The following is a 12,247-nucleotide window of genomic DNA, read 5'->3' as shown; positions in this document are numbered from 1 at the left end:
ACGTGAACGTGGTCGAACCGACGTTCTGGCACCGTAAACGGGGCCAAGGGGGCCTGGGTGTGTCGGTGCACCTTTGCGCGCTGGCATGCGAGGCACGTCCTGGCCCAGCCGCGGACGGCCTTCCGGAGGCCATGCCAGACAAACTTGTCGGCGACCAACCGCTGGGAGGCCCTCGTGCCCGGGTGGGACAGGCCGTGGATGGCGTCAAAAACCTGGCTCTGCCAGCCTGCGGGCACGATGGGGCGAGGCCGCCCGAGGGAGACGTCGCAAACGAGGGCCATGCCCTCGCCGTCGAAGGGCACCGCGGTGACGCGGAGGCCCGTGACGGCGGTCCGCAGGGCCTGGACCCCGGGGTCGGCGGCCTGGTCCGCTGCCACCCGGGCATAGTCGATGCCAAGGTGGACTGCGTGGGCGACGGCCCGGGAAAGGCAATCGGCCACCGGGTTGTCCTTTCCCGCGACGTGCCGGATGTCCGTCGTGTACTCGGACACGGCCGCGAGGTGACGCTGTTGCTGGGCCGACCACGGCTCGGCGATCTTGCCCATTGCGAAAACCAGCGGCTTGTGGTCGACGAAGGCCGTGAACGCACGGCCCTCGAGCAGATGGCGGAAGTGCCTGACCGCCAGGTGAAGCCCAAGCAACTCACGTTCGAAGGTGCTGTAACGGCGTTCGGGTGGGCGAAGCTACCGGCTGAAGAACGCCAGCGGTTGCCAAGCTCCATGCACCCATTGCTCGTACACCGCGCCCACCGCGTAGTCCGAGGCGTCGGAGGTGAGGGCGATCGGTGCATCGAGCGCCGGGTGCGCGAGCATGGTGGCGTTGGCCAAGGCGAGCTTCGCGCCCGAGAACGCCGTGTCCATCTGCTCGGTCCAGGTAATGTCACCTTTGCCCGGCTTCCCTCGAAGGGCCTTGTGTAAGGGGCGCAGGAGCTGGGCGATGCGGGGCAGGAACCGATGGTAAAAGTTTACCATGCCCAGGAACTCCTGGAGCCCCTTGATCGTGCGGGGGCGCGGAAACCCCTTCACCGCCTCCACCTTGGCCGGTAGGGGGACGGCCCTGTGCCTGGTGACGCGGTGCCCCAAAATGTCGATTTCAGCAACACCGAACCGGCACTTGGCGGGGTTCACGATCAGGCCGTGCTGGCCCAGACGTTCGAAGAGCATGCGGAGATGGTGTAGGTGCTCTTCGCGGGACGCGCTGGCGACGAGGATGTCCTCCAGGTAGACGTACAAAAAATCCAAGCTGCGCAAGACGCTGTCCATGAGGCGCTGGAATGCCTGAGCCGCATTTTTCAAACCGAAGGGCATCCGAAGAAATTCGAAAAGCCCGAATGGCGTGATGACAGCCGTCTTCGGGATGTCCTCCGGCCTGACAGAGACCTGATGGTAGCCCCGCACGAGGTCCACCTTTGAAAAGAAGGACATATTCGCCAAGCGGGCGGAAAAGTCCTGAATGTGGGGGACGGGGTAGCGGTCGGGGGTGGTGGCGTCGTTGAGGCGCCGGTAGTCCCCGCACGGTCGCCATCCCCCGCCGGGCTTGGGCACGATGTGGAGCGGGGACGCCCACGCGCTCTCGGAGCGCCGCACGATGCCGAGCTGCTCCAGCGTAGCGAACTCCGCTTTCGCTACCGCGAGCTTCGTCGGCTCGAGGCGGCGTGCCCGGGCGTAGACCGGTGGCCCGGCGGTGGGGATGTGGTGTTCCACCCCGTGCTTGACGGTCCCCGCCGAGAAGGTCGGCCGCGTGAGGGCCGGGAAACCCACGAGGAGGCGGGCGAATTCGTCCGCTGCCGGAAGCGTACAGATGAACCTGGCCGGAACGGAACCGCTCAGCAAGCCGCTCGGCGAGCCGCTCGATGAGCCGCTCTGTGAGCTGCTCAACGAGCCGGGCAGCGCACACGCGAGCGAGCTGAACGTCTCAGCCTGGACAAGCCTTCTGCGCTTTACATCGACCAGTAATCCATTAGCACATAAGAAGTCCGTGCCGAGCAGTGCCATGGGCACGTCGGCCAAAACGAACGACCAACGGAAAACCTGACCTCCGAACCGCAGGGAGAGACAGTGTTTTCCGTACGTGCGTTTAGACGTACCATTGGCCGCAAGCAGCGCGGGGCCCCGGCCCGCGGTGTGCTTGTCGGACATACCGGCAGGAACGACACTCACCTGCGCTCCCGTATCGCACAGGTAACGGTGCCCGGACAAGGTGTCCGTTATGTACAGCAGGCTGTTGGAATTGCCGACGCTCACCGTTGCCACCGAGCGCCGGCTCGCCTGTTTCCCGACCTGCCGAATGAGCATGGCGGGCGACACTGCCGAGCCTCGTGGCCGAACTTGGTGTGGAAGGAACACCAGGCGGGCAGCTGCGGCGTCGGAGGCCGCGGTTTTCTTCGCGGCGGCGGCGGTGGTGGTGGTGGTGGGCGGGGCGTGACGGCGGACACGAGGTGCGGTGCATCGGGGAAAGCTTCGGCAGCCTCGGGAGCGGCAACCGTGCCAAGACTCGCCTGCGTGTCCAAAGCCGCGTAGTATTTGTCAGCCTCAGCAGCGAGCGCACGGGGTTCCGTTAACGCGGAACCAGCCAAAGCGAGGCGGACTCGTGCTGGCAGCTGGCGTTGAAACAACGCCCGGAATAGAGCGTTCGGGGTTTCGTCGCCCATGACCGCCAGCATATGGTCCATACGGACCGACGGTCGCGTGTCCCCGATCTCGGGGAGGTCCAAGAGGCGATCAGCCCGTGCGTCCACCGTAAGGCCGAACGTGGCGAGGAGGAGACGCTTGACCGCCTCGTACTTGCCGTCGGCAGGTGGATTCCTTAGGACCGATACGACGCGGGTGGCCGTGCCGGGCCCGAGGGCGGAGACCACGTGGCAGTACATGGTCTCGTCCACCGTGATGCCTCGAAGTCGGAACTGGGCTTCCGCCTGCAGGAACCAAACTTCGGGTTGTGATTCCCAGAATTCGGGGAGCTTGATGGAGACCGCGTTGGTAGCCATTGTTGCGGCGGTTTCGGGGAGTCAGCGATGGCTGACTCGAATGTCGGAGGTCACCAATGAAGCACGCGGTACTACGCGCGTGACTTGCTACCAAGGAGGAAGCGGACAACGCGGTGAGTTTATAGTTCTTTATTCCAAAGAGGTCACTGTAGCACTGGCGCGCTCCGGGCTGCGCGCCCGGTGTATATCCTGAGGCCACGCCTACCCCTCGGGCGTGGCCGCTGCCCACTTGGTGCGCGGAATGATGTCACCACGCCAGTGGGCTTTCGTGTCCGCCACAATATCACCTTTATCTGTCAATATTGTTGAAATGAAGATCAAATATCTGTATGTTGAAATATGTTGAAAAAGTCAAAACTTTACATGAGGTGAACTTACTTTTTCACGTGACTGTATAATACTTCCAGATCTATTCATTCAAATTCACATAATTTGGTGAAATGCCAAAAAGAATTCTTCAGTTGTGTTTCTGCTGCAGCTGACTGTACAATGCTCTGAGTTAACCCAAATTTCAGGCAGAGAAGGAAAGAGAAATAGCTGAATAACCACCAGAACTCACCGGCGATGGCCTGCAGTAGGCCGCAGATATTAAAAATGCTTTTGTGGAAGATGCTTTGCCAGCAGAGTGAGATCGGTGCAAGCAGAGCCACCATCGTGAGGATAAGCACACCGACCCCGAGGAAGATCATGGTCGCCTGCCAGAATGTCGAGGCCAGCTCCCAAAAACTGGCGGCATAAGGTCCACAGAGTTCCTCTTCGATGGTGCCGTGCCTCATGAGGCAGCGGTTGTAAAGTCCGAGGGTTGTGCGACGGTGCACGCTCAGAGGTGAAGACGACGGAAAAATGAACGAATCAGAACCTCCGGTGTTCCCCGACAGCCATCGGGGGCTCAAGCAGGCGGATATCTCAGCCAGACTAACCAGAACGCTGAGCACTGACCACAGCAACGAGCGACACGTGATGATGATGTGGCACATGCCTCGAGCTGGTCCAGGCTCCTCTTGGAAAATGTCTCCAACGCAAAAGGTGGTGAAGGTTGTGGTGAGGTGGGGACCTTCAGGTGAGGCAGGGAAGTATGCAGCGGATTCTTCAACTCTGTTTATTGCACCGATCTGTGTAAAACAAACAATGCTAATGATTAGAAATAGAACATGTCAAATGGTTAATTCTTCGTCAAAATATAAAGGTGATTGATGTTTGTTATTATTCTCTGTGCACCTGTCTCTTGATACCGTGATCCGAGACTCAGATCCTGTTTAATTAGTTAGTTCCCAAACTTCTAATGGACGAGATTCTTGTGAAAGTGCATTGATATCTCATAATGTCCTTATATGTTCCATGTAAAAATGCATTGATATCTCATAATGTCCTTACATGTTCCATGTGAAAGTGCATTGATATCTCATAATGTCCTTATATGTTCCATGTAAAAGTGCATTTATATTTCATAATGTCATATGTTCCATGTGAAAGTGCATTGATATCTCATAATGTCCTTATATGTTCCATGTAAAAGTGCATTTATATTTCATAATGTCATATGTTCCATGTGAAAGTGCATTGATATCTCATAATGTCCTCATATGTTCCATGTAAAAGTGCATTGCTATCTCATAATGTCCTTATATGTTCCATGTAAAAATGCATTGATATTTCATCATGTCCTTATATGTTCCATGTAAAAGTGCATTGATATCTCATAATGTCCTTATATGTTCCATGTAAAAGTGCATTGAGATTTCATAATGTCCTTACATGTTCCATGTGAAAGTGCATTGATATCTCATAATGTCCTTATATGTTCCATGTGAAAGTGCATTGATATCTCATAATGTCCTTATATGTTCTATGTAAAAGTGCATTGATATCTCATAATGTCCTTATATGTTCCATGTAAAAGTGCATTTATATTTCATAATGTCATATGTTCCATGTGAAAGTGCATTGATATCTCATAATGTCCTCATATGTTCCATGTAAAAGTGCATTGCTATCTCATAATGTCCTTATATGTTCCATGTGAAAGTGCATTGATATCTCATAATGTCCTTATATGTTCCATGTAAAAGTGCATTGATATCTCATAATGTCCTTATATGTTCCATGTGAAAGTGCAATTTCATAATGTCCTTATCTCTTCCATGTAAAAGTGCATTGATATTTCATAATGTCCTTATATGTTCCATGTAAAAGTGCATTGATATCTCATAATGTCCTTATATGTTCCATGTAAAAGTGCATTCATATCTCATAATGTCCTTATATGTTCCATGTGAAAGTGCATTGATATTTCATAATGTCCTTATATATTCCATGTAAAAGAGCAATGATATTTCATAATGTCCTTATATGTTCCATGTAAAAGTGCATTCATATCTCATAATGTCCTTATATGTTCCATGTGAAAGTGCATTGATATTTCATAATGTCCTTATATGTTCCATGTAAAAGTGCATTGATATTTCATAATGTCCTTATATGTTCCATGTAAAAGTGCATTGATATCTGATAATGTCCTTATATGTTCCATGTGAAAGTGCATTGATATTTCATAATGTCCTTATATGTTCCATGTAAAAGTGCATTGATATTTCATAATGTCCTTATATGTTCCATGTAAAAGTGTATTGATATTGCATGATGTCCTTAGATGTTTCATGTAAAAGTGCATTGATATTTCATGATGTCCTTATATGTTCCATGTGAAAGTGCATTGATATCTCATAATGTCCTTATATGTTCCATGTAAAAGTGTATTGATATTTCATAATGTCCTTATATGTTCCATGTAAAAGTGTATTGATATTTCATGATGTCCTTAGATGTTCCATGTAAAAGTGTATTGATATTTCATAATGTCCTTATATGTTCCATGTAAAAGTGCATTCATATCTCATAATGTCCTTATATGTTCCATGTAAAAGTGTATTGATATTTCATAATGTCCTTATATGTTCCATGTAAAAGTGTATTGATATTTCATGATGTCCTTAGATGTTCCATGTAAAAGTGCATTGATATTTCATAATGTCCTTATATGTTCCATGTAAAAGTGCATTCATATCTCATAATGTCCTTATATGTTCCATGTAAAAGTGTATTGATATTTCATAATGTCCTTATATGTTCCATGTAAAAGTGTATTGATATTTCATAATGTCCTTATATGTTCCATGTAAAAGTGCATTCATATCTCATAATGTCCTTATATGTTCCATGTAAAAGTGTATTGATATTTCATAATGTCCTTATATGTTCCATGTAAAAGTGTATTGATATTTCATGATGTCCTTAGATGTTCCATGTAAAAGTGCATTGATATTTCATAATGTCCTTTTATGTTCCATGTAAAAGTGTATTGATATTTCATGATGTCCTTAGATGTTCCATGTAAAAGTGCATTGATATCTCACAATGTCCTTATATGTTCCTTGTAAAAATGCATTGATATTTCATAATGTCCTTATATGTTCCATGTGAAAGTGCATTGATATTTCATAATGTCCTTATATGTTCCATGTGAAAGTGCATTGATATTTCATAATGTCCTTATATGTTCCATGTAAAAGTGCATTGATATCTCATAATGTCCTTACATGTTCCATGTGAAAGTGCATTGATATCTCATAATGTCCTTATATGTTCCATGTAAAAGTGCATTTATATTTCATAATGTCATATGTTCCATGTGAAAGTGCATTGATATCTCATAATGTCCTTATATGTTCCATGTAAAAGTGCATTTATATTTCATAATGTCATATGTTCCATGTGAAAGTGCATTGATATCTCATAATGTCCTCATATGTTCCATGTAAAAGTGCATTGCTATCTCATAATGTCCTTATATGTTCCATGTAAAAATGCATTGATATTTCATCATGTCCTTATATGTTCCATGTAAAAGTGCATTGATATCTCATAATGTCCTTATATGTTCCATGTAAAAGTGCATTGAGATTTCATAATGTCCTTACATGTTCCATGTGAAAGTGCATTGATATCTCATAATGTCCTTATATGTTCCATGTGAAAGTGCATTGATATCTCATAATGTCCTTATATGTTCTATGTAAAAGTGCATTGATATCTCATAATGTCCTTATATGTTCCATGTAAAAGTGCATTTATATTTCATAATGTCATATGTTCCATGTGAAAGTGCATTGATATCTCATAATGTCCTCATATGTTCCATGTAAAAGTGCATTGCTATCTCATAATGTCCTTATATGTTCCATGTGAAAGTGCATTGATATCTCATAATGTCCTTATATGTTCCATGTGAAAGTGCAATTTCATAATGTCCTTATATCTTCCATGTAAAAGTGCATTGATATTTCATAATGTCCTTATATGTTCCATGTAAAAGTGCATTGATATCTCATAATGTCCTTATATGTTCCATGTAAAAGTGCATTCATATCTCATAATGTCCTTATATGTTCCATGTGAAAGTGCATTGATATTTCATAATGTCCTTATATATTCCATGTAAAAGAGCAATGATATTTCATAATGTCCTTATATGTTCCATGTAAAAGTGCATTCATATCTCATAATGTCCTTATATGTTCCATGTGAAAGTGCATTGATATTTCATAATGTCCTTATATGTTCCATGTAAAAGTGCATTGATATTTCATAATGTCCTTATATGTTCCATGTAAAAGTGCATTGATATCTCATAATGTCCTTATATGTTCCATGTGAAAGTGCATTGATATTTCATAATGTCCTTATATGTTCCATGTAAAAGTGCATTGATATTTCATAATGTCCTTATATGTTCCATGTAAAAGTGTATTGATATTGCATGATGTCCTTAGATGTTTCATGTAAAAGTGCATTGATATTTCATGATGTCCTTATATGTTCCATGTGAAAGTGCATTGATATCTCATAATGTCCTTATATGTTCCATGTAAAAGTGTATTGATATTTCATAATGTCCTTATATGTTCCATGTAAAAGTGTATTGATATTTCATGATGTCCTTAGATGTTCCATGTAAAAGTGTATTGATATTTCATAATGTCCTTATATGTTCCATGTAAAAGTGCATTCATATCTCATAATGTCCTTATATGTTCCATGTAAAAGTGTATTGATATTTCATAATGTCCTTATATGTTCCATGTAAAAGTGTATTGATATTTCATGATGTCCTTAGATGTTCCATGTTAAAGTGCATTGATATTTCATAATGTCCTTATATGTTCCATGTAAAAGTGCATTCATATCTCATAATGTCCTTATATGTTCCATGTAAAAGTGTATTGATATTTCATAATGTCCTTATATGTTCCATGTAAAAGTGTATTGATATTTCATAATGTCCTTATATGTTCCATGTAAAAGTGCATTCATATCTCATAATGTCCTTATATGTTCCATGTAAAAGTGTATTGATATTTCATAATGTCCTTATATGTTCCATGTAAAAGTGTATTGATATTTCATGATGTCCTTAGATGTTCCATGTAAAAGTGCATTGATATTTCATAATGTCCTTTTATGTTCCATGTAAAAGTGTATTGATATTTCATGATGTCCTTAGATGTTCCATGTAAAAGTGCATTGATATCTCACAATGTCCTTATATGTTCCTTGTAAAAATGCATTGATATTTCATAATGTCCTTATATGTTCCATGTGAAAGTGCATTGATATTTCATAATGTCCTTATATGTTCCATGTGAAAGTGCATTGATATTTCATAATGTCCTTATATGTTCCATGTAAAAGTGCATTGATATCTCATAATGTCCTTAGATGTTCCATGTAAAAGTGTATTGATATTTCATGATGTCCTAATATGTTCCATGTAAAAGTGCATTGATATTTCATAATGTCCTTATATGTTCCATGTAAAAGTGCATTGATATCTCATAATGTCCTTAGATGTTCCATGTAAAAGTGTATTGATATTTCATGATGTCCTTAGATGTTCCATGTAAAAGTGCATTGATATTTCATAATGTCATATGTTCCATGTGAAAGTGCATTGATATCTCATAATGTCCTCATATGTTCCATGTAAAAGTGCATTGCTATCTCATAATGTCCTTATATGTTCCATGTAAAAGTGCATTGATATCTCATAATGTCCTCATATGTTCCATGTAAAAGTGCATTGCTATCTCATAATGTCCTTATATGTTCCATGTAAAAGTGCATTGCTATCTCATAATGTCCTCATATGTTCCATGTAAAAGTGCATTGATATTTCATGATGTCCTTAGATGTTCCATGTAAAAGTGCATTGATATTTCATAATGTCCTTATATGTTCCATGTAAAAGTGCATTGATATTTCATGATGTCCTTACATGATGTTCCATGTGAAAGTGCATTGATATTTCATAATGTCCTTATATGTTCCATGTAAAAGTGCATTGATATTTCATGATGTCCTTCGATGTTCCATGTAAAATTGCATTGATATTTCATGATGTCCTTATATGTTCCATGTAAAAGTGCATTGATATTTCATGATGTCCTTACATGTTCCATGTGAAAGTGCATTGATATTTCATAATGTCATATGTTCCATGTAAAAGTGCATTGATATTTCATAATGTCCTTAGATGTTCCATGTAAAAGTGCATTGATATTTCATGATATCCTTAGATGTTCCATGTGAAAGTGCATTGATATTTCACAATGTCGTTATATGTTCCATGTAAAAGTGCATTGATATTTCATAATGTCCTTATATGTTCCATGTAAAAGTGCATTGATATTTCATGATGTCCTTATATGTTCTATGTAAAAGTGCATTGATATTTCATAATGTCATATGTTCCATGTAAAAGTGCATTGATATTTCATAATGTCCTTATATGTTCCATGTAAAAGTGCATTGATATTTCATGATGTCCTTATATGTTCTATGTAAAAGTGCATTGATATTTCATAATGTCCTTATATGTTCCATGTAAAAGTGCATTGATATTTCATGATGTCCTTACATGTTCTATGTGAAAGTGCATTGATATTTCATAATGTCCTTATATGTTCTATGTAAAAATGCATTGATATTTCATAATGTCCTTATATGTTCCATGTAAAAATGCATTGATATTTCATGATGTCCTTATATGTTCCATGTGAAAGTGCATTGATATTTCATGATGTCCTTAGATGTTCCATGTAAAAGTGCATTGATATTTCATAATGTCCTTAGATGTTCCATGTAAAAGTGCATTGATATTTCATAATGTCCTTAGATGTTCCATGTAAAAGTGCATTGATATTTCATAATGTCCTTATATGTTCCATGTAAAAGTGCATTGATATTTCATGATGTCCTTAGATGTTCCATGTAAAAGTGCATTGATATTTCATGATGTCCTTACATGTTCCATGTGAAAGTGCATTGATATTTCACAATGTCGTTATATGTTCCATGTAAAAGTGCATTGATATTTCATGACGTCCTTAGATGTTCCATGTAAAAGTGCATTGATATTTCATGATGTCCTTAGATGTTCCATGTAAAAGTGCATTGATATTTCATGATGTCCTTAGATGTTCCATGTAAAAGTGCATTGATATTTCATGATGTCCTTAGATGTTCCATGTAAAAGTGCATTGATATTTCATAATGTCCAATACTGCTGTTATACAGACAGGGGGTTTGTAATCAAGTGATCAGCAGAGGTTGGGACACCTGTAGGAATTGTTTGCATCAACCTTCAAGGCTTAATTTACTTACATTGCTGCAGAACAGCTGTAAGTTGTTAACCCATTACTTGTTCCCTGAAGAAGGCCTTTTTTTTTTTTTACAATATAACTGTGCAATTTAAATTATTTCCCCGTTTTTGCTGACCTAAACTTTTTTTAAACCTCGAGCAGTTTACTGCTTACCTTTGTACCATTTCAGGTTATTCACTGGACCTTAAACTGCGTAAATTTCAATAAAAACTGGAAAAATTGAGGTGTTCTAAAACTTTTGACCGGTAGTGTATTTTTTATAACATATATATTCCTCATGACATCATTTCAACCTGATTAGATCACGGCTGCGATTGGCTGAATTATGTTGCCATGGCAATCAGCACAGTAACTTGGCTTGTGTACGTGATATTTCAAAAAAATTGAACATTTAGCTATGATATTGCAGATATTTATTCCTCATGACATTATCTCATCCTGATTAGATCACGACTGTGATTGGCTGTATTGTTGTCATGAGAACCATCTCAGTAACTGCCATGTGTACGCGGTATTTCAAAATCCGTTCAACATTTATCTACCATATAAAACACAATGTGTGTTTGTGTATTTGTGTGTTTATTTGTGTGTCTGTCCCCCTTCATAACTGTCGGTTTAAAGGCTTTGAGTAGCGCTTTAGGAGGGTTTTGAGTGGGGTTTAAATAGGCAATCTTTGAACACGACTGTGTGTCCACCGGTTAAAAGACCTGGAGGACCCAAAAGGCTCAAATAACCCTAAAGACCCCGAGGAACCAGAAGACCCAAAAGACACTTTCCAAAAGACACATTATATTTTGACATATTAACACTGTACTATTCATCATTGGAATGACTAGGGCATGCCCGTACTATATATATATCTAAAATTATATCCCCCCCCCCTCTATTTACATGAAATGGTTTGGTCCAAAGCGAACGGCTTGCGAGTACGGTGACAATCCCCCCCCTCTATTTACATGAAATGGTTTGGTCCAAAGCGAACGGCTTGCGAGTACGGTGACAATCCCCCCCCTCTATTTACATGAAATGGTTTGGTCCAAAGCGAACGGCTTGCGGAGTTTGGTAAAGAAATCGCCATAACGTGCACAAACGCGCAGGAAAGCGAAAGAATCGCAAATTAGTTTTAATTAGTTTTAAAACATAGTTTAACGCCAACATAGCGGCAACATAGTTTGCCAACGTGAAATAAATGAATACGCTCTCAAATGTGCCGTCCGAGGCAGAGTCTGTTCGGCACGTTCGGCACACGTGATAGCTCGCTGCTCTCTGATTGGTTGAATCGTTTTTTGGACATAGCTCGGTAACTACTTGTCCGATTAATATGAAACCTTGAAAAGGCACATCCTCGGGTCCCCAGCAATATACCTGGCAAGTTTCAAGTATATCGAACCCGTGGTTGTTGAGAAACAGCGGTCACAGACAAACATACATACATACACACAGAGATTACTGGAATTATAGATAGACTAGGGCATGCCCGTACTATATCTATATCTAAAATTATATCCCCCCCCCTCTATTTACATGAAATGGTTTGGTCCAA

At 42.0% G+C, this 12,247-nt stretch overlaps 1 protein-coding gene across 3 annotated transcripts in view; it reads right to left on the bottom strand.

Moving 5' to 3' along the window:
* The window catches only part of LOC137434104 (LHFPL tetraspan subfamily member 2 protein), a 58,944-nt gene that overhangs the window by 15,270 nt on the left and 31,427 nt on the right, over positions 1 to 12,247 (bottom strand). For all 3 annotated transcript variants that reach the window (XM_068126785.2, XM_068126784.2, XM_068126786.2), the window contains exon 2: positions 3,546 to 4,098. In XM_068126785.2, the coding sequence (XP_067982886.1) occupies positions 3,546 to 3,963 (418 nt within the window). In that variant the 5' untranslated portion in view covers positions 3,964 to 4,098. The remainder of the gene's footprint in view (positions 1 to 3,545; positions 4,099 to 12,247) is intronic.

This window comes from Myxine glutinosa, chromosome 10 (genome assembly GCF_964187855.1).
Source record: "Myxine glutinosa chromosome 10, kmMyxGlut1.1, whole genome shotgun sequence".
NCBI classification, from domain to species: domain Eukaryota; kingdom Metazoa; phylum Chordata; class Myxini; order Myxiniformes; family Myxinidae; genus Myxine; species Myxine glutinosa.
This window is presented reverse-complemented; position numbering and strand designations above follow the sequence as displayed.